The sequence below is a fragment of the Medicago sativa genome, chromosome 3, assembly GCF_051527215.1.
Source record: "Medicago sativa cultivar Bolivia chromosome 3, Bolivia_mono, whole genome shotgun sequence".
Classification (NCBI taxonomy): domain Eukaryota; kingdom Viridiplantae; phylum Streptophyta; class Magnoliopsida; order Fabales; family Fabaceae; genus Medicago; species Medicago sativa.
This window is the reverse complement of record NC_140751.1, coordinates 60,919,130-60,942,664: the sequence shown is the minus strand read 5'-3', so window position 1 is coordinate 60,942,664 and position 23,535 is coordinate 60,919,130. Positions and strand designations below refer to the sequence as shown.

Here is a 23,535-nt window from a genome sequence, read left to right as displayed (position 1 = left end):
ATTATCTTCATTTCCATTGCTTCTCGTGTCTTAAAATTTGGGTGAGTGTAGTGTAGAGTGAAGGAGAGTTCCACTCATATTCAGATGTTATTCTCTATGAAACCTCTTAGCATCAAGCAACCACTATTATTATTTGCATCACTTTCTAAACCGTCATTATTACATAATAATGATAAAGGCATATTCAAAGAGAGGAGGCACATAAAATATTCTTCTTCATTTAATTCATGCTGCATAGTTCATGCATTAAAGGAAGATTCAAAGCAATATGAGATAGACCCAGAGAAGGCCAAAGAAGCCCTCAAAGAGCTTGACCAGAAAATTCAATCTATCTCTACTAGAGAAGTTTCCTCTCCAAAACTCAAGGGTGTTGGAACAAAATGTGTTTAACAATGAACCTTAAAGAGTTTTGATGATAACAAGGTATTAAAAATTGTAAATTGGTCTAGCTAATATTTGTTCAAGTGTACAGGACCATAATTATAAAGTTACATCATCATTGGTTCTGAATGAGCAAATAAAGAGCTATGGAAACAACAAAAATTTGAAGCTTGGACGCTCCTGAAGGCAACTTGCTACTGAAGAGAAAAAGCGCTCCTGAAGTCAAGCTGCTCCTGAAGAAATAGCGCTCCTGAAGTAAGCTGCTCCTGAAGAATAGTGCTCCTGAAGACAAGAGGTCCAGAAGCCACATCATCAGAAGTTGCATCATCAGAAGCTGCAGAAGTCATCTCATCAGAAGCTGCATCATCAGAAGCTGCATCATCAGAAGCCGCATCATCAGAAGCTGCCTCATCAGAAGCCATTTCACCAGAAGTTGAATATCAACTGGATTTGCAAAGAATCAAGAATTGAAGAATTATCAATGCAAAAGCTGTCTATTGGATTCGAAAACACAAACAAAGGATTAGTGGAGTTTGCAACGGTCATTTCAAAGGTGTTTGAAGGCGTGTGTTTGCAATTTGGACGAAAGCGTTGACATTGTACTTTGTACGAATTGTACAACCACGTTCTCCACTACTCTGTTTTGTGTCCGCGCTACAGGACAAGAAAACAGCTCCAGAATACGGTTTCGCCTGCATAGATGTTCCTTTGGATAAGGAATGGATTTCAAATTTGTTCTTCATAGGACAACAACCAAATCAGGCAAAAGATCATTGGTGAAAGATCAAGCTTCAACAACGACTCTTTGGTGTGCTGGCAATTTCACAACGTCTCTTTCACACCTCTATATAAAGGAGTGAAGACCTAGAGAATTGGCAATGCAAGAACGCTGAACAAAAGACTCACAAGATTTTCACAAGTACCAAACCTCTGCTGAAATTGTTCTGCATTCACTTAGAATTTCTGTGTCTCAAAGTCATATCTTAGAAATTCTTAAGTCCATTGAGTCTGTATCTGATTTGTATTGTGAGCACCTCTGATTGTATATCAAGTGTTCAACCTTAAACAATTTTCTGTGTAATTTTGTTTAGTTAGGAAGTCTCTTGCAGTTGTGCTTGAGCAGGAAGTCTCTTGATTGTGTTCTTGAGCAAAGGAAGTCTCTTGCTTGTGTGCTTGAGCATTGGAAGTCTCTTGCTTGTGTGCTTGAGCATTTGTAATCAGATATTACTCATAGTGAAATCTCCTTGGAAGTGCAAGGGGGACTGGACTACTTCCGGATTGTGGAAGGAACCAGTATAATTGCTTTGTGTCGTTCTTCTTCTCTATCTCTGTTTTATTCCGCTGCATTTAGATTCTGATTATCACTTCAGAAGCTGTCTCGCTTAGCTTCTGATCAGTGTGTTCAGTTTTTAGGAGAAACGAAGAATTTTTCAAAACACAATTCAACCCCCCTTCTTGTGTTTTTTCTCACCTTCAATTGGTATCTAGAGCCTTGGTCTGTTGTGTAACACTTAACCGTGCAACAGTCAAAGATCTGAGAAAAACATGACTACTCCTCCTCCTAATGGTTCTGGTTCTAGTGATACTAGCTATAAACATGTCTCACATGATTATAGTGATAGTAAGAAAACCAGTGTTGGAAAAGTTCCAAAGTTCAATGGAGATGCTGAAGAGTTCTCTTGGTGGAAGACCAACTTTTACAGTTACATCATGAGCCTGGATGAAGAATTATGGGATATTCTGGAAGATGGTGTTGGTGATTTGGTCCTTGATGAAGAAGGAGCTGCTGTGGATAGAAAGAAACATACTCCAGAACTGAGGAAACTTTACAAGAAGCATCATATTATCAGAGGAGCTCTTGTCACTGCCATACCCAAAGCAGAATACATGAAGATGAGTAACAAATCCACTGCTAAAGCTATGTTTGCTTCTCTCTGTTCAAATTATGAAGGGAGCAAGAAGGTCAAAGAAGCAAAGGCTCTCCTGCTTGTACATCAGTATGAGTTATTCAAGATTAAGGATGATGAAACTATTGAGGAGATGTACTCAAGGTTTCAAACCTTAGTTTCTGGGCTACAGATTCTAAAGAAGAGCTATGTTGCTTCTGATCATGTAAGCAAGATTCTCAGAAGCTTACCTGCCAGATGGAGACCAAAAGTGACTGCCATTGAGGAAGCTAAAGATTTAAACACTTTAAGTGTCGAAGATCTTGTTAGTTCTCTCAAAGTTCATGAGTTAAGTCTTAATGAACATGAGTCTACTAAGAAGAGTAAATCAATAGCTCTTCCATCCAAAGGCAAGTCATCAAAAGCTCTCAAAGTGGTTGAATCTGAAGAGGAAGAACAGTCAAGTTCAGATTCTGAACCAGATGCTGCTGAAATGGCCATGCTCTCAAACAGACTTCAATATCTGGCCAAGAAGAACAGAAAGTTTCTCTCCAGAAGGGGTAACTCCAGAAGCTCAAAGAAAGAAGATCAGAAGGGATGCTTCAACTGTAAGAAGCCTGGACACTTCATTGCTGAATGCCCTGATCTTCAAAGAGAAAAGTCAAAGGACAAGTCAAAAAGGTCTACATTCAAACCAAGCAAATTCAAGAAGCAGATTAAGCAGAGTTTAATGGCAACCTGGGATGATTTGGGTAGTGAATCTGGATCTGATAAAGAGGAAGCTGATGAAGATGCAAAGGTAGCTGTTGGGTTGGTAGCAACAGCAACTTCAGAAGCTGGATCAGATTCAGACTCAGAAGATGAAAATGAGGTATATTCCAAAATTCCCAGAGATGAACTTGTTGAGTCACTTAAAGAACTTCTTACACATTTTGAAGTAAGAACCAATGAGTTGAAGGATTTAAAAGAAAAATATGCTGATTTGGTACAACAGCAAAAATCAACTCTATTGGATCTGAAAGCTTCTGAACAAGGACTTAGGGGCTTTGACTTCATGTGTAAAACATATGAAGACCAGCTCAGGTTCTTATGTCAGAAGCTACAAGAAAAGTGTAATGAAAAACCTTTAAGTAATCATGAAATTGCTCTTGAAGATTTCATTATATCTGGCATTGACAGAAGCAGAGTGGCTTCTATGATTTATAGCATTTACAAGAACAATGGCAGAGGAATTGGTTTTCCAGAAGTGAAACTGGAGAAAACCAATCTAAAGTCTTGTTGTGAATGCATCAAGGAGGGTCTGAAAACATTCTTTGTACCAGAAGGGGCTGAGTTGGAAACTGTTGTTCAATCAGAACCTGAAGCTTCTAGTTCTAAAGCTAAGATTACTTCAAAGCCAAAGAACTCTAAGTCAAAGGCTATGATCAAATCTGATTCCAAGACTTCAAAGGTTAGGATCCTGAAAAGATCAGAACCTATTCCTCAGAGTCTGGTGAAACCAAAATCTGGGGTTCTGAAGTCTAAGTTTCAGAAGAAGACAGTTACTGCTTCTGAAGTACCAAAACCTAAGGTGATGGTTAATCAGAAGCAACCCAACTCACAGCACAAGGTACAAGAAGTGAAGAGTAAAGCCTTAAGTACTAACCTTCCAGGACCCATAGAACAATGGGTACCTAAATCTAAAAATGTCAATGATGCAGGTATGTCTAAGAGCAGTGCCAAAGCAAAGGTCATGGTACCTAGACAGCGGTTGCTCAAGACACATGACAGGAGACAAGTCCATGTTCCTCAGCCTAACAATGAAAGAGGGAGGAAATGTGAAATTTGGAGGCAACCAGTCAGGCAAGATCATAGGTACAGGAACTATTGGTAATTCCTCTACCTCAATTAATAATGTATGGTTGGTAGATGGTCTTGAACATAACCTTTTGAGCATTAGTCAATTTTGTGATAATGGTTATGATGTGCTTTTTGAAAAACCCAACTGTACAGTAATCAACAAGGAAGACAAATCCATTGTGTTCAAGGGGAAGAGAGTTGACAATGTCTATAAAATCAATTTTTCTGAACTGGCTGATCAGAAGGTGGTTTGCCTACTATCAGTGAATGATAAGAAATGGATGTGGCACAGAAGGTTGGGACATGCTAACTGGAGGTTAATCTCTAAGCTTAGTAAGTTACAACTTGTGAAAGGGCTACCAGACATTGACTATCATTCAGATGCACTCTGTGGTGCATGTCAGAGAGGGAAAATTGTGAAATCATCTTTTAAAACCAAAGACATTGTTTCAACCTCAAGACCTTTAGAATTACTCCATATTGATTTATTTGGACCAGTGAGTACTGCATCCTTATATGGAAGTAGATATGGATTAGTCATTGTTGATGATTACAGCAGATGGACTTGGGTGAAATTCATTAAGAGTAAAGATGTTGCGTGTGATGTATTCAGTAGCTTCTGCACTCAAATTCAATCTGAAAAAGAATCAAAAATTTTGAAAGTCAGAAGTGATCATGGTGGAGAATTTGAAAATGAGCCATTTGAAGCTTTTTGTGAAAAACATGGAATTTTCCATGAATTCTCTTCTCCTAGAACACCACAACAAAATGGGGTTGTAGAGAGAAAGAATAGAACTTTACAAGAAATGGCCAGAACCATGATTCATGAAAACAATTTACCAAAACATTTTTGGGCAGAAGCAGTGAATACAGCATGCTATGTTCAAAACAGGATCTATATTAGACCTATTTTGGAGAAAACAGCATATGAACTCTTTAAAGGAAGAAAACCCAATATCTCTTACTTTCATCAATTTGGATGTACTTGTTACATTCTGAACAACAAGCTCTACCTAAAGAAATTTGATGCCAAGGCCCAAAGAGGAATCTTTTTAGGTTACTCTGAAAGGTCAAAGGCATACAGAGTGTATAATTCAGAAACACTCTGTGTTGAAGAATCTATGCACGTTAAATTTGATGACAAGGAGCTTGAAGATAAAACTTCAAAGCAAGGTGAAAGTTTTGCAGAGATACAGGTTCCTGAAGCTACTCCAGAACCTGATCAGATAGCTGAGTCTGAAGATAGTCCAGAAGCTGAACCCACATCAGAAGCGCAAGATGAAACTGCTTCTGATGAAGCACAAGATGGCTCACATCAAGAAGATCCTCCCAGAAACACATTCAAACACAAGTCTTCACATCCTGAAGAGCTAATCATTGGAAACAAAGATAGTCCAAGAAGAACAAGATCACATTTCAGACAAGAAGAGTCAATGATTGGACTAATCTCAATGATTGAACCTACAACAGTTGATGAAGCACTTTCAGATGATGGATGGATCCTAGCTATGCAAGAAGAGTTGAATCAATTTCAAAGAAATGATGTGTGGGATCTGGTACCCAAACCTCAGCACAAGAACATTATTGGAACAAAATGGGTATTCAGAAACAAGCTGAATGAGCAAGGTGAAGTAACAAGAAACAAAGCCAGGCTTGTTGCACAAGGGTATAGTCAACAAGAAGGCATTGATTACACTGAAACGTTTGCTCCAGTTGCAAGATTGGAAGCAATCAGGTTACTTCTTTCCTATGCAGTTAATCATGGCATAATATTATATCAGATGGACGTCAAGAGTGCATTTCTCAATGGTGTCATAGAAGAAGAAGTGTATGTTAAGCAACCTCCTGGATTTGAGGATATTAAATATCCTGACCATGTTTTTAAACTGAAGAAATCACTATATGGCTTGAAACAAGCTCCCAGAGCTTGGTATGATAGACTAAGTAATTTCTTAATCAAGAATGATTTTAAGAGAGGACAGGTTGACACTACACTCTTCAGAAGGACCCTTGGGAAAGATATTCTTGTTGTGCAAATATATGTTGATGATATAATATTTGGTTCTACTAATGCATCTCTTTGCAAGGAATTTTCTGAGTTAATGCAGGATGAATTTGAAATGAGCATGATGGGAGAGCTGAAGTTCTTCCTTGGCATTCAAATCAATCAATGCAAAGATGGAGTCTATGTTCATCAATCAAAGTACACAAAGGAGCTTCTGAAGAAGTTCAAACTTGAAGATTGTAAAGTGATGAACACTCCAATGCATCCTACGTGCAACCTGAGCAAAGAAGATGAAGGAACTAAAGTAGATCAGAAGCTGTATAGAGGTATGATTGGTTCTTTGTTATACCTCACTGCATCTAGGCCAGATATTTTATTCAGTGTATGCTTGTGTGCAAGATTCCAATCAGATCCTAGAGAATCTCATATGACTGCTGTCAAGAGAATCTTCAGGTATTTGAAGGGAACAACTAATCTTGGACTCCTTTATAGGAAATCCTTAGATTATAAGCTAATTGGATTCTGTGATGCTGATTATGCTGGTGATAGGATTGAAAGAAAATCAACCAGTGGCAATTGTCAATTTCTGGGTGATAATCTTATATCCTGGGCTAGCAAAAGACAAACAACTATTGCTATGTCTACAGCAGAAGCAGAATACATTTCAGCTGCAAGTTGTTGTACACAACTACTTTGGATGAAACATCAGTTGGAAGATTATCAGATAACTGCTAACAGTATTCCCATTTATTGTGATAATACTGCTGCTATTTGTTTGTCTAAAAATCCAATTTTGCATTCAAGAGCGAAGCACATTGAAATCAAACATCATTTTATCAGAGATTATGTTCAAAAAGGAATTTTAGATATACAATTCATTGATACTGAAAATCAATGGGCTGATATATTTACTAAGCCTTTAACTGTTGAAAGATTTGATTTTATAAAGAAAAATTTGAACATGCACTTTGTATCTGATTAAATGCTTGCTTGCTCCTGAATAGGATTTTAGGTTCTGAAGTTAGTTCAGAAGCGGTAGTCCATCAGAAGCTCTTTATTGAGGTTCTGAGGAAAACTCGCTTCTGATGATGACGTCAGCATCTGAAGTCCAGAAGCTGGATTTGTTGCTTCTGAATAGTTGAATTAGTGGAAACGTTGGAAGTTACCTTTTAAAAAGTAACTTCTGGCCCACTAACTTGGTAGTTACTCTGTGAACTTCTTACGTGGCCTGTATGTGTTGGTGTATAACTAAAAAGGGCAATGATGATTTAAAAGCTTTGAAAGTACTTTTCACGCGCCCCCAATTTTGTCATTAATGTTATGTTTGTTTGTCTCTTTTGAATTGCAATCGTTTTACTTTTAACACTTTGTCAATTCACACACTACTCACTCACAACAAACACATTTGCTCTCAAACCTTTTGCGAAGTAAGCGCATTCTCTCAACCTTAGAACCCTAAAATCTTCATCTTCTTCAAATCTTCGTCAATCATCAAATGGCATCATCAAACTCGCAACGAGAAGATTCAGTATCTACTTCACGAATGTTCCCTGAATATGACTACAGAGGAAGAAGCATGAAATTGGAAGAATGGGATTTGCAGGTTCAGATAGAGAATCCAGTGGACTTTGATTCTCTGAATTTTCATAGGTGTTCTATCAGAAGCTACTATGAAGAGCAAGGACTCATGGATTATTTCAAAATGTTGAATGGACCAACATATGAAGCTCTGGTTAGACACTTCTGGGTAAGAGCAAAATTTTACAACAAGGCGGCATCCTTAGCTGAGGAAAGTCAGATGGTGCTAATGTATCCTGAATTAGAAGGGAAAACAAGAGAGGAAATGGGTCTTGCGCCATTTATTGAAGGTGAAATCAGGTCCAGCATCTGTGGTATTCCAATAAGAATTGCACAATGGCACATAGAGTATGTTCTCAAGGCTGCAGCCTCTGGATACTACTCTGGAATTGATCTTTCAGATGCTGCTGAAAAACGCATTTGGAAGAAGCAAGCCAACTTGGTGATATACAATTCTGAGAAGGAGAAGAAATATGCTGAATTGAGCATGGAAACTAAGATGCTTCTGAAGATTCAGAATGAGAACCTGTTTCCAAGTGGTGACTGTGTGAAACCAAATCTAGCTCAGAAGGTCCTTCTCCAGCACTTCATCAAGAAGGAAAAGGTGAATGTGCCCAAATACATGTTCAAGTATTTGGTAGAGTGTTTAAAACAGAGTCAGCTACTGGATAAACCCTGGGTTCCTTATGGAAGACTCCTCTCAGAGATATTCTATCAAGGAGGTATCTTGGATAGTCTCAGTCAATCTCAAGGCTTCACAGATCAGCTACTTGACACAAAAACTGGAAAATTCATTAATGCTCATACTCTCTTGAATATGAAGCTAATCAGTGAAGTCACCAAACTTCAAACTGATTTAAGTGAATCTTTTGTTAAGTCTGATCTTATGAAGGACTTTCCACCCATCTGCAAGAAGGATCCCATTGAAGTGCAGATGTACTATATCAAGGAACATTTTGAGGCAACCAATGAGAGAATCAGATTGGAAGATATTCCAGAGGAAATGTATGGTGGTGCTCTGCCACGAGCCAGAGGCAGAAAGTCAAAAAGGAAGATGACTGCAGAGGAATATCTAGAGGTTGAACAACCTGCTAAAAAGGCAAAAGTTGCTTCTGACAAGCTCAAAATTGGTAGTTCATCAGTACCTTCTATTGAAGAAGCCATTGAAGACATGGATTCCAGGATGATCATGAGTATTGGCATTTCTCTTGATCAACCTGCTATACCAAAGAGGAAGAGGAAGCCAGCCTTGAGGAGAACCAAGGATTTTCCTCATATCACCTTAACAGCTCTAGCTGCTTCTGATTTGGAGTTAAAGGAGTTACAAGAGAAGAAGGCAGCAGCTGAAAAAGTCTTGGAAATTGCTGCTGAGCTACAAGAATCTGTAGTATCAGAAGCCAAGCAACTGTTGCAGATGTCCAGTGAGCCTGCTAAGGAGGATTCTGATCCTGAACCAGAAAAGGTAATTAATATATCATCAGATTCCGCATCCAAATCATTATCAGATTCTGATGATTCTGATGATGATATACCCTTAGCTCAACTGTTTCGAAAACCAGTAAAAAGCCAATCAACATCAACCAAAACCAACGATAAGCCCTCTCAATCAACTACTTATGAACCAGTTGGTCACATAATTAATGAAAAGTTGGCTGAATTGGCTGAGCAGAGAGAAAGAGTCATTGATACTATTTTTCGCCTTCACCCTCAACCTCTTAACATTCAACCTCTCAACATGATTCCTCCAGAAAATGTTGAATCTACCTCAGAAAAGGCCTCTGAAACAACTCCAGAAGCAACTGCTTCTGAAAATGTTGTTTCAGAAAACCCCCATCAACAAACACCTGAACCACATAAACCCATATCACCCCCACAATCACCAATAGCAATCATTGACCCCCAACTCAACAATCAAACAACAACTTCACCACAACAACCATCAACTGAAACTGAACTTCAACCTTTACCTGAACACTCTCCAGAACCAACTCCCATGGATGTTGACATCTCTCAAGTCAATGTTCAAGACTCAACCTCCACCACACACATTGATTCTGACCAGCCTTCATCTTCAAACACACAAACACTCCTTACCATTCCAGTTCCTAATCCTATTCAAGATTTAGAAATCAGTGATTCTGATCTTGAAACCCTTGATCATCCACCCACAAACATCCTGGAATCTGGATATATTAATTCTGAGCTTCTCACAATCTTGAGTCAGATGCATAATCTGGTGGATCAAAGAAGGACAATTGATCTCACAGGTGCATATGAAGACTCCTGGGCATCTCTTCAGAACCGGGCAGCTGGGCTTATTGAAGAAATCAAGGCTAAATGCATCAGAGTCAAGCAAGCATCAGTCAGAAGGGTAATGGAGCATGTGAATCAGAGTCTTAGAGTAAGAAGTTCTACACTGCTCCTGGCAAACCAGCCTTTCTTCTTTGAAACGGATTACTTGACCAGAGAAGCAAGGCTGTGTAAGCTTCTGAAGAAACAGATGGCACAGCAGCAGCAAGAAGCTAGAGAAAGGGAACAAGCTCTTCTTCAGAGGCAACAACAACTTGAAGAACTGTTGAAGAAGAAGATTGAAGAAATGGAAGAAATGAAGAAACAACAACAAACCAACCCTTAGTTGCACACCCTTGTGTTTTACTTTTTGATTGTTGTTTGTTTTATTTTCTTAGTCCTTGCTTCTGAAATCATCTTGTCTTATTTCTTTTGCTTCTGAATGCTTACTGATTCTGACTGTTCAGCTGCTTCTGACAATTGAATATACATGATTTTTGCTCTGATTTATTTAGTTCATTGCTTAGTATACTCTCTCATGTTTGAGTTTTTCTCATATCTTTTTGTCTTTTGTGCTTAAATTTATTTCAATTTTTTTTGATAATGACAAAAGGGGGAGTATATATGTGACAAGTATTTAAAGGCTCTGAGCCCCATTAATGGCATTTGAAATTTTTGAAAAACTTCTATCTTTTTACCTTATTGGTATAAGCTATGAACGAACGAAGGAGTATCAAAATTCAAGTAAAGTTAATTGAACCATTCTTCTTATCTATAAGTTAATTCTTTCAATGATTCAATTTTGTTTTTAAGCTCTGATAATATCATTGCGCGAAAAATGAATTTAATTAACCTGGATAGAACTTAGGGGGAGCTTACAAACCTCACCTTAAAGACTATCAGACTCAGGGGGAGTTTGAGCTTACAAACCTCAGATTCTGAGCTTACAAACCTCAGAACCCCAAAGTCAACTTGTTAATTAGATTAACAACAATTGATCAATTTTAAATACTTTTGTTTGTCATCATCAAAAAGGGGGAGATTGTTGGAACAAAATGTGTTTAACAATGAACCTTAAAGAGTTTTGATGATAACAAGGTATTAAAAATTGTAAATTGGTCTAGCTAATATTTGTTCAAGTGTACAAGACCATAATTATAAAGTTACATCATCATTGGTTCTGAATGAGCAAATAAAGAGCTATGGAAACAACAAAAATTTGAAGCTTGGACGCTCCTGAAGGCAACTTGCTACTGAAGAGAAAAAGCGCTCCTGAAGTCAAGCTGCTCCTGAAGAAATAGCGCTCCTGAAGTAAGCTGCTCCTGAAGAATAGTGCTCCTGAAGACAAGAGGTCCAGAAGCCACATCATCAGAAGCTGCATCATCAGAAGCTGCAGAAGTCATCTCATCAGAAGCTGCATCATCAGAAGCTGCATCATCAGAAGCCGCATCATCAGAAGCTGCCTCATCAGAAGCCATTTCACCAGAAGCTGAATATCAACTGGATTTGCAAAGAATCAAGAATTGAAGAATTATCAATGCAAAAGCTGTCTATTGGATTCGAAAACACAAACAAAGGATTAGTGGAGTTTGCAACGGTCATTTCAAAGGTGTTTGAAGGCGTGTGTTTGCAATTTGGACGAAAGCGTTGACATTGTACTTTGTACGAATTGTACAACCACGTTCTCCACTACTCTGTTTTGTGTCCGCGCTACAGGACAAGAAAACAGCTCCAGAATACGGTTTCGCCTGCATAGATGTTCCTTTGGATAAGGAATGGATTTCAAATTTGTTCTTCATAGGACAACAACCAAATCAGGCAAAAGATCATTGGTGAAAGATCAAGCTTCAACAACGACTCTTTGGTGTGCTGGCAATTTCACAACGTCTCTTTCACACCTCTATATAAAGGAGTGAAGACCTAGAGAATTGGCAATGCAAGAACGCTGAACAAAAGACTCACAAGATTTTCACAAGTACCAAACCTCTGCTGAAATTGTTCTGCATTCACTTAGAATTTCTGTGTCTCAAAGTCATATCTTAGAAATTCTTAAGTCCATTGAGTCTGTATCTGATTTGTATTGTGAGCACCTCTGATTGTATATCAAGTGTTCAACCTTAAACAATTTTCTGTGTAATTTTGTTTAGTTAGGAAGTCTCTTGCAGTTGTGCTTGAGCAGGAAGTCTCTTGATTGTGTTCTTGAGCAAAGGAAGTCTCTTGCTTGTGTGCTTGAGCATTGGAAGTCTCTTGCTTGTGTGCTTGAGCATTTGTAATCAGATATTACTCATAGTGAAATCTCCTTGGAAGTGCAAGGGGGACTGGACTACTTCCGGATTGTGGAAGGAACCAGTATAATTGCTTTGTGTCGTTCTTCTTCTCTATCTCTGTTTTATTCCGCTGCATTTAGATTCTGATTATCACTTCAGAAGCTGTCTCGCTTAGCTTCTGATCAGTGTGTTCAGTTTTTAGGAGAAACGAAGAATTTTTCAAAACACAATTCAACCCCCCTTCTTGTGTTTTTTCTCACCTTCAAAGGGTACTCTCTCCGTTTCTTTTTCTCTTATTTTGTTTCATTGCTAATTCTTGTAGTGCTTTTAAATTTTGTGGAAGTTTATGTCTTATGATAAGGCCTCGTTAGACGAAGGATTTTGTGAGCAAGTAGAATTGCAATTGATTATAGTAGGTTATTTCCCTTTTTTAATTTTACGGTTTTGTTTATTTCTTTTTGGAAAAAACAATTATTTTGGTTCCTACTTTGCACTCGCTGTTACAATGGTCCCTGACTCAAGATAAAATGCAAAATAGTATCTAGACGTGTACATCAGTTAGTCGGTTTAGTCTTTGATGTTAAAATTGACCACTGTAATAATAAGGTGTAAAGTCAAGGGTCGAACTAGTTGTTTTCCCTTTTCTAAATTTACATTTCATTATTTCCCTCTCCTAAGATTATACAAGTTATGCCAAGATTAACTATATATGATGTAAAAGTGAACCAATTCAAATATTTTGAATAATTACAAGGTTTCACTTTCTTCAATTTCTCTTCATTTTTCATTTTAGGAGTTGACACTCACTCGAAGAGTTCGAGTATCCTTTTCTTCATTCTGAGATAATTATATGCTTATTTATAATATAAAGCATATATCAAGATTTTGAAATTTATCTTTTGTTGTAGTTCTTTATTTGCGGAAACTTTTTCTTTCAACTTTTTTGCAGCATCAGAAATGAAGCCTACAAGAGAGGAGGTGATAAGTGACAACAATGGTAAGCTAGAAATTTCAGAGTCCTTTCTTGCACTTCTAGCTGGTGGACTTGTTCTCTTTACTATATTGTACAATTTACTATTCCTTACTGTAATTAAGCCAGCCATTGATGGTCCATAACCTATATCCAAGTGCAGTGTGTGATATTAATTAATTTACGGAACATTCGCTACATATATAAAGTTAAGGTTTGGAACTATATATGATTTTTCTCATATTATGACCATGTTTTTATATCCCACGCATGTTGCTAAGATTCTGATGACAACATTAAAATCAACCTAGGAAAGAATATTTGGTTCCACTTAAATTTTCATCAATTGTCTAACATTGTAGACTTTGAAGTACCAAAAGAAGTATTTAGCTTTTCGAATAAGATTTATTCATTTTTTGGTTGGAAAACTCTCAGATAGACTTGCATAATGGTAGAAAGTGTTTTGTTTGAGTATACCAAAAAAAATCCTATATTTATTAGAAATTGAATGGGCAGTAGCTTATGCAACATAATTTCACGATTCATAATTTCTCTAAAAAAAATAATTACCATGTGCAAATTCAATTTTCAGTTTTTCACAGTGTAAAATTACCAATAAAACTTGCGCAAAAAAACACCAATAAAACATGAGGGTGGGGTTGTCGTGTAGGAGTAAGGAAGATAAAATACGATTGAAGTTGAAGGAAAATGGTATATTGGGCAAACAAGTTATGTGAACGTGACCATATCAAGTTTTAGGTTAAATTTATGTATGAAACGTTCATGCATGATGGTTTTATTCTATTCATTGGTAGTTGTAATTTTTGGATAGTTTTAATGTTGGTTTTGTTTTATTCTATGATGATAGTGTTGATTTTTGGATAGCTAGTTGATTCATGGAGAATTCTGCAGCTGATTATAGCCTTTGTAGATTCAATATTGATACAAATATACCCGTGAACAATGGCAAAATAAACACATATTAATTGAATTGAGAATTCAACCAATTGATAATTTATTGTTGCATTTTTAAATAAAGGGTAAAATTGGAAGAAAAAAATTATAACTCATTCCGTTCCGTCAACTTTTCAAACAATGGAATGTGAAATTAGTTTCATTCCGTTATAAAATATCCAAACAACGGAATAAAAACTTTATTCCGTTCCATTCCATTCCGTTCTATTTCATTCCGCTGTGTTAATTTTAAGTTATCCAAACAAAGCCTTAAATTTTATTTTTGCTCATAAAATATAAGTTATTAACTTACTAAATATCTTTGCATAATTAGTGTTTGGTCTAACTTCTCATAAGAAGGAGAACAATTAGAATACAAAAACAAACTAGGTAAGATTTGAATCATATATATGAGCAAGGATAGCCCTGAACATGTGGGTGGGAGGGACGGCCTTCCAGGTGATTTAGGAAGAGTGGTTGCGTGTATTGAAGACTAAGTGGCGTGTAAGAAAGGTTTAATGTGAATAGTGCAGATTTGACATCCGGTGTCTGATTCACTATTAATATACCTTTTCGGATAGGGAATCTTCCCTCGAGTGGGTTGTGCGCCTTCACGGAGTTCCAAAACTAATTACTTAGACACCAAATTCCTCAGTCATTTATGGACAACCCTGCAGAAATTATTTGGAACACCATTGAATAGGAGTTCTACAACTCATTCCCAAACTGATTGACAAATTGAGGTCATAAACATAACTTTGGGAAATATGATTTGATGTGTTTGTGGTGACAAGCCAAAACCGTGGGATTTAGCTTTGCTTGAAGTTGAGTTTGCTTATAACAGCGTTATGCATCCTGCTATCAGGAAAACAAATTTTTCACTTGTTTACACTTCTGTTCCTAGGCATGTGGTTAATTTGATTAAGTTGCCTAAAGCTCATGGAGTTAGTGTAACTGTTGAAAATATGGCTGAAGAAAATATAGTTGTGAAGGATCTATCAAGGTCAAGTTAGAAGCTACTGGACTGAAAATAAAGTTGTTGCAGATAAACGCCGAAGAGTCAAAGTATTCAATATGGGAGATGATGTGATGGTGTTCATGCGAAAGGAAAGATTTCAAGTTAGCACCTACAACAAGCTGCAACCTCGCAAGTATGGCCCATTCAAAGTAACTTGCAAGATCAATCATAATGCGTATTTGGTAGTGCTTCCAGAATTGATGAACATTTCCAACACTTTCAATGTGGCAAACATATATGAGTACCATGTAGATGAGGTCCTTTATCAAGATGAGAACTCAGGGTCGAGTTCTTCTGAAGTGGAGAAGACTGATGTAGGAAGATTGGTTTCGCGTATTGAAGACGAAGTGGCACGTAAAAAACGTTCTGTCTTTTATTTTTAATGACAGGTCATCTTACGTTATTATTAGCATGTTTTTCATTAGGTTTTACCAGCAAAATAGAGGAGTATTAGAGCAATTGTCTATGATTTTGAGACGTTTGTAATGTTTTCTATATTTGAGTATGTAATTTTGTTCTTCCCGAAGCATAGCAGTTTTATGGTATATTTTATGTAATTCACGAAGAAATCATGCAAATCGGCAAAGCAAAGACATCTGAAGATTTATATGGTCCTTGGGAAGATGAAGAATAAAGATTCAAGAGGCCTCAGAAGACTTCACAAAGGGAGGAATTTTGTTCCCAAGTTCCAAGACAACTTACATAGAAGCAAACACCTAAAAAAGCGAAGAAACAAACATTTCAGCACCCGAAGTATAGGATAACGAATAAATAATGTAGGGGTAATGTTAGCGATGAGACAAGATATCAAATCACTAGAGAGATAATGACCTAAGTTAGAATGAATGAAGGATGATAAGAGTGAATGAGGTAATATGGCGCAATGTTGTTTTATAAAGGGAGAATAAAAGTGGTAGCTGTAACGACAATGGTAAGGTAGAAACTTAACCGAGAACGAAGAATGGAGAGCTGTCATTAGGATGAAGCACTTAGTGCACGAAGAAAGTTAATGTTGAGTATAGGTTTTAAGGACGATATTGAGTAATTATGATGTCGAGTAATTATATAATGACTATGTGAAAAAGGTTGAAGTTGAATGATGAAGTAATAGCCATGTTGTATAATGTTGAATAATGACGAATGACATACTTGTTTTATAATAACAAGTAAAATGACGAAAAAAACTATGTTGTGAAGATGATTTGTTGTTGTTGATGTATTTTCTATATGTTCTTAGTGAGTCTTCATGCATCATATCATATTTAGGACCATGTTAAATGACGAATGTTGTATGTATGTTCAGTAACACAACTCTGACATACAAATGTTGATTAGAAATCGGTACCGGGATGCATATAGGTCTAGGAACGAAGTGCATTTGCATATGTCTCATGTTAGGTGTATATGAAGTATGTGTGATATATGTGGTATATGTGATATGTGTCAATGTGATGTATTGTGTGTGATATGTGCATTTCTTTAATGTGTTAAAACTGAAAAATTATTATAATGATGATGTGTTAATGATGTTGTATAACCTGATGAAGAATTGTGAATATGTTGTAAATGATGATCAAATGATATTATGCATATTTATATAATATTCATGTATCCCAATATATGTTACGATGAATATTCTCACCCCTTGGTTGTTGTTGTGTATTATGATGTCTGTACTCTTGGGGTACAAACACTCAGGACGAGACGCTCTAATTTGCGGGATGATTAAAAGGTGGCGACGGAGATATACTTCCGTAGCTATTATCTAATTATTTATGTAGTCGAATAATCACGCGCTCTAATCTGTAACATTAGGGTTGAGGTCAAATATTGAATGTTTAATTTTTAGAATCTTAAGTATTTGAAATCATTATGATATTTTCCACAATGACGATTGAGAATCATACATGTTGATTTGATGAAATATTTTTGAAGTATTTTCCGCACTATGAAATATAAAGTATAATTTATTATTCGAATGAATGATTGATGAATATGTGTAACAACCTTTTTGTTTAAATTTATTCGCATTATTTATTAAATCAACATTGAGAATAAGGGTTTTACAGGGTGCGATGCAAATTACATTTAACGATGTTTTGCATATATAAAATAAAAAGTTATCCAATAGAAACACTATGTTAATGTTTATATTTTGACAATATTAATCAGTTTTCACAATTTTATCATATCAACTTTCTGATATATTTACATAAAAATTTGTTTATGCAGATAAAATCCATAAAATCGACAATAGGTGAGGTGGAAACATTGACCATAGTTTTACATATAAATTAAAAAATTATTTAACAGAAACACTATGTTGATGTTGATATTTTGAAAATAGTCATGAGTATCTAAAAAAAATTCATATCGATTTTCTCATATATGTACATAAAAATTTATTTATGTATATATAATCACATAAAATCTGCAACTAGTGCATTTTTATGGCTAGTCAGTTGTTCAAAGTCTGTGTTTGTATTCAGATTTACAAGGGAGCTGCTTACTCCCGGAAGGCTGAGAATCGGATAAATTTGGAGGAGTTCATCACCCAGCAAAAGGAGATCAACACTTTTCTGAAAGAACAAGCAATGGAACAGGCCAAAAGGATAACAACATTTTTGGAGAAGCCAATAACTATTGTGGAATCTCCTTTATCACTAAAAGTTGAAATGATGAAAACAGATGCTATCCAAAAACAGCTCATGGAGTTGGGCATATTAGCTTTGAAAGACATTTTTATCTTTTACGTTGCATACCAGGTCGGGATCAGAAATTTAACTAAGCTTGATTTTGAACATAGTGTTAAGGATTCTATGGACAAACAGGTCAAATATGCGGAGACAGCGATGGGGGATGCAGTGGGGAAATCAGTTCAGAAAGTTGTGGATAGCATTCTGGAGAAAGCTGCAGCGAACCTTAAATCCAAGGCTGACGCAGCAAGGCCCGGCCAGCCTGTCAAGCTCCAAGCCGCGTGGGACCAGGCGCTCCTCCAGCCTGTGTCTAGAAGATAATATGAATTTAATATTGAACGGTGTTTTTCATGTAAAATAAAAAGTTATTCAATAGAAACACTATAGTAGTAAGATTTATTTATCATATCAATTTTCTCGTATATTTACGTTAAATTTGGTTATGCATATAAAACGCATAAAATTTGCAACGGGATGCGAACATTAAACAGTGTTTTGCATATAAAATAAAAAGTTATTTAATAGAAAACATTACATTAATTTTGATATTTTGAAAAATAATCATGAGTTATGAAAAATTTATTTTATTAACTTTCTCATATATGTATATAAAATTTTGTTTTCGTACATAAGAAAATAAAATCTACAACATACGTGATTCAAATATTTCACATATTTTTCTATATGTGATAAAAAAATATTCAATCGAAACATTATATTATTGTTGATAATTTTCATTGAATATCTTCAAAAACCTTATATTAATGTTGATAATTTTCATTTAATATCTTTAAACATTCGACAATATTAACAATGAAATTAATTTTTATATGCACGGGTCTATTACTAGTTATAGAACAAATTGAAATACCATCCAAGAGTTGGATGAAGAAAGTGATGATGATCCAAAACCAAAATTTATACCATCTAAATTTATATACACAATGATTATGGATGGAACAATAGCCCCTATAGTAAAAGTTATAACCAACCAAAAACGATTTACAAAAGTATCTTTTGTGAAATTGAGATCAATAGAAGACATAGTGTGGAAACAATTAATGATTGGGTGAAATTGTTAAATGTTTAGAAATGAGTAAAAAAAAAAAATGGAATTAGTTGTGGTTATAAAAGATGAGAATGAATTTGAAAAATTAGACATTAAATATTTTTGTGTAGGTTATATTTAGAAAAATATTATGAGATACATCTCATGATGATAGCGTAAGAAATTGTAAAATGTTTTATAATTTGCCAGATGCATAAAAACAGTTACCATTTTTTTTGGTCAAGTTACCATTTTTTATACGGCTATAATAAATCGATCATGGTCATGTTCATTAATGGAATGTGTTTGTTCATTTTTCTGTCTGATGTGGTTCTAATATAATGCATTGATAAAAAAAAAGTAATATAATACATAAATTCAGTTGAGTTAAGAAATATGAATAGTTTTTGTAACTTAAACTTAATTACATCATCACTATACTATTAGATTTTAGATAGAATAAAAGAGAAGAAACAAAACTCATTTAGATATTCCACATAGACACAATCTTTGCATTAGAATGAGTCAAGTTTAAAACTTAAAGTTATACAGATAGATAGATAGATAGCCAGATAGATGGTAAGAAAAATTAAATTCCTAGCATTCAATGTTTGAATTTTATATTTTGTTGTTATTATTGTTGTTTTTAAATATGAAATTTATTATGAGATTATTGTTGTTGTTGCAGATTTCAAGCATGATCGCGGTGTTCTTTTGACATTTCCAAGTTTGAAGATGCAAGACTTGCAAGAACAGAACATTCCTTCGAGTGCGCCCTTATTCTTACGAAGAGAAACTCCGGCAAGGCTCTTGCGGTAATGTTATAAGTTATTATTGTATTTGTATTTGACTTAGGAAATTAAGGAATAAATAGTGAATAAAGAATAATGATTTATAGACGGTGAGAAACCATAAAGGTCAGTAGAGCTAGAACACTCTTTTTGAGAATGTTTTACAAGATGATCATCATCGTACTCTTTGGGCTTATGTCTCTTTGGGCTTATGTCAGAATAGTAAAACAATGGTACTAATCTAATTTTTGTCAAAAAGAATCTATAAGTTCTTACTCTAATTAAAATAACCATTTTAATTTCTATTTTATATATCAACGCTTCATAGCTAGTAATGTATTAAGAAATTAAATGTTTAAAAACAGGATAAAAGCAGAGTTACAAAAATAATTTTAATATTTTTTTACAGATGTTTGGACTTTCTGCACTCAGGGAATGTGTATTTGACAAAGACCGCTACGATCGCATCGGTGTTTTACCAGTTTTTGGCAAACAAATAAAAGCATCCAAAATTTTTTGCCGCATAGGTAACAACAAAATTGTCCAGAATCTTATGTTGATATTAGGCATAAAGCCTGACGACTAAGACAACAAGAAAAATAACAACAAAAAAAAAACGAGAAAGATGAAGAAATCAGTGAAAGTGAAGAAGAATACGATAACAGTACTTTCAATTCTTTGAGATACGACCATGTGTTGATTATGACGGATTCAGACGAAGATGGATCCAACATTAAAGGTATGTTGATCCATCTGTTTCATCAACTATGACTGTCGCTTCTGAAATCTCCAAAGTTTTTGTATGACTTCGTATTGCATATACACAAGATATCATTTATTATTATGTTATTTGTTAGTGTTTTAGAGTGATTATAAAAAATCAAATGATATGTCTGCCTAGGAAATGAATAGCCCTCATGTATGGCGCCACAGACATCTGAGTGTTTTTTCATCTCATCTATGTTTTGATTTTAGTTTTTAGTTCTTTGTGGTTTTAGTGTTTGATAAAATTAATGGCTGAAGTATATTATAAATATGAAATGATGTAAAATGCTATATTTAATTAATATTGATGATCCTTCGAAAAAATTAATATTAATGTTTTTTCAGTTAAGATTGTTGGGTTAAAATTGAGATAAATAAATTATAATTGAATTAACTTATAAAAAACCACTACAATTTAGTAAAATAAGTTAAACGCTCGTAGGAAAGTGATGGTTACCAAACGAGTCTTCTTTAGTCAAATGAACTTATACAACAAAAACTATAAGCTCAAAAACATGTTATACCAAACATAACCTTAGTAATATGTCCTTTTCTTCGTCAATCTCATCTTCCTAGATTATTATAACTTGTGATTTTGTATAACCATGCATACTTTATGGTTTCCTAATGTTATGAACCATTTGAGATTGAACTATTTCTTTATGCTTTGCTACAGACTTTATGCAAAAACTTTGGAAATTTCAGAAGCAAAAGTCATAGTTGATGAAACAGATGGATCAACAGACCTTTAATGTTGGATCCATCTTCGTCTGAATCCGACATAATCAACACATGGTCGTATCTCAAAGAATTGAAAGTACTGTTATCGTCTTCTTCTTCACTTTCACTGATTTCTTCATCTTTCTCGTTTTTTTTGTTGTTATTTTTCTTGTTGTCTTTGTCGTCAGGCTTTATGCCTAATATCAACATAAGATTCTGGACAATTTTGTTGTTACCTATGCGGCAAAAAAATTTGGATGCTTTTATTTGTTTGCCAAAAACTGTATATACTACAAGAATTTATTTATCTAAAAAGTTTGTGTACAGAAAAAAGTTTCTTAGTTTTTAAAACTAAGAAAAAGTTGATGAAAAAAAGGGATATAATGAAAAAGTTTCATTATACTACAAGAATTTTCTAAAAAGTTTGTGTACGGAAAAAAAGGGAAAAAACAGTATGCTCGAGGTAATCTTAGTTTTATTTTTCACATGTTTTACTTATTACAGAGATTATCTATATAGCTCTAAAAAAAAATATTGCAAATATTTGATGAAACCAACTATTGTAGAAGAGGGGTGAGCTATATCATACACTTCAGGGAAGCTCCAAAGAGTGAAGATATAATGAAAAAGTTGAGATTGAGAAAAGTTATTCAGACTAACCAACTGCATTTACACAATCAAGCTAATCTGATTGAGCATTTTAAGACAGCCCAAGATCTTTACTTTGCTATGTCTATTGGGCAATGTGTATTAATGCAATGTTTATTTTGTGTTAGTTATGGATAGCTTATGTGACCTTCGTGCGAACTATTATCAACAAAGATAGGTGAATGAAAGCAAAAAAAACATATTTATTTTAACATTGTTGAATTGGTTGGTGAATGATTCTTAAAATATTAAGTCATCTCGTCCAATTGATGTTACGAATTGAATTCCTTACGTTGCATTTAAAGCTCGTGACTTAATATCTCATGTTTCATTATCTTTACATACATTACGTTGTCCAATATAAGAATATAGCACTTATGATTAAAAGGAATAGTATCAAAATCCAACGAAGCATAAAAGAATTCATTGACTTGTTAACACTGCATTATTCTTCATGTCCAATCTTCCTTCCTTAAATTTGAAACAAAACCATGAGGCTAATACATACGGTGCATACACACTTATTTGTTTTGATACACTTTGTAAATTATACACAATACAAACGACAAATTAGAGAGCCATAAATAGATCCATAAGAAGTGAAATCTAAAAACAAAAATATGTTTGCACTTTTTTATGTTGGAGTGGTGCCGCTTATATATGGTTTTGTATCATTGTTCTGGGCTCCTTGTATATTTTGTGCGAGGAACTTTTGTAATATATATATATATATATATATATATATATATATATTGTTTAAAAACAAACAAAAAAAAACCAGTTATAAGAAAGAAAAAAAGAAATGGACATATAATTTTTCTAATCACACAAAAAATCATGGATAGTAAATGGTTCTCTTATCTATCTTATATGTTATCCACCAAAATTCAAATAACAAAAATAGAGTAACTAACCTCTCAAGAGGTGTGGAATTTCATACACTCATGGTCAGAAAAATTAAAATTTTAGTAATTCGTTTAACGTCAAGACCTAAAATCATAAACAACTATCTCATACTATGATACTTCAAAAAAAAAACTATCTCCTACTATGAATCACATATAAACTCCAGAAAATGAATTAAATTATGCTGACAATTTCTTGGCCACATACATTTTTTAACAACCAAAAAGTTATTGAGATAACACAGAACTGGTGCATAAAATGTACGTTTCCTATCAAAATAGAACACAAACACCACATGATAATAATTGTCCAAGACAACAAAATACTGGAAATAATAAGAAAAAAACAATCAAATAAACTTTCACAAAGCTACAAACGAAACCCCATAATGGCTGCAAATAATAACAACTTAAGCTATGAATTTGCATTTGAATTACGAACCAGATTAGAATCCAAAAATATAACCTCAACTAACATGAAATAATGACACCAGTAGACACACACGTGGCAATAAAGGAGAACAATGGCTGAAATAATGACAAAGAACTACACCAGCCTAAGATAAATGGAACCTTCAAAGTTTATAATAAAGTGTAAGACAAACAATTAGAAACCATAAGTAGCATATAGGAATAGGAAATCTCACAAAATTTAGAAAATATAGTATTTAAATATTTCTATAGTTGTTTACATTTTGCTACTAATCAAGTATGATCTTTTGTTTAGTATCCAAACCAAGTATATGGACAAAAATTAAAGTACAGTAAAACAAAA

The 23,535-nt window shown here is 34.7% G+C and overlaps 1 protein-coding gene across 1 annotated transcript; it reads left to right on the top strand.

Annotated features, from left to right (window-relative positions):
- Positions 1-13,440, top strand: LOC146938830 (uncharacterized). The gene is made up of 2 exons (XM_085752726.1): positions 1-367; positions 13,195-13,440. Exons 1-2 carry the CDS (start codon positions 85-87, stop codon positions 13,359-13,361), a joined length of 450 nt encoding a protein of 149 aa, XP_085608852.1. The 5' UTR covers positions 1-84; the 3' UTR covers positions 13,362-13,440.
- Positions 13,441-23,535: the final 10,095 nt, after the last annotated feature.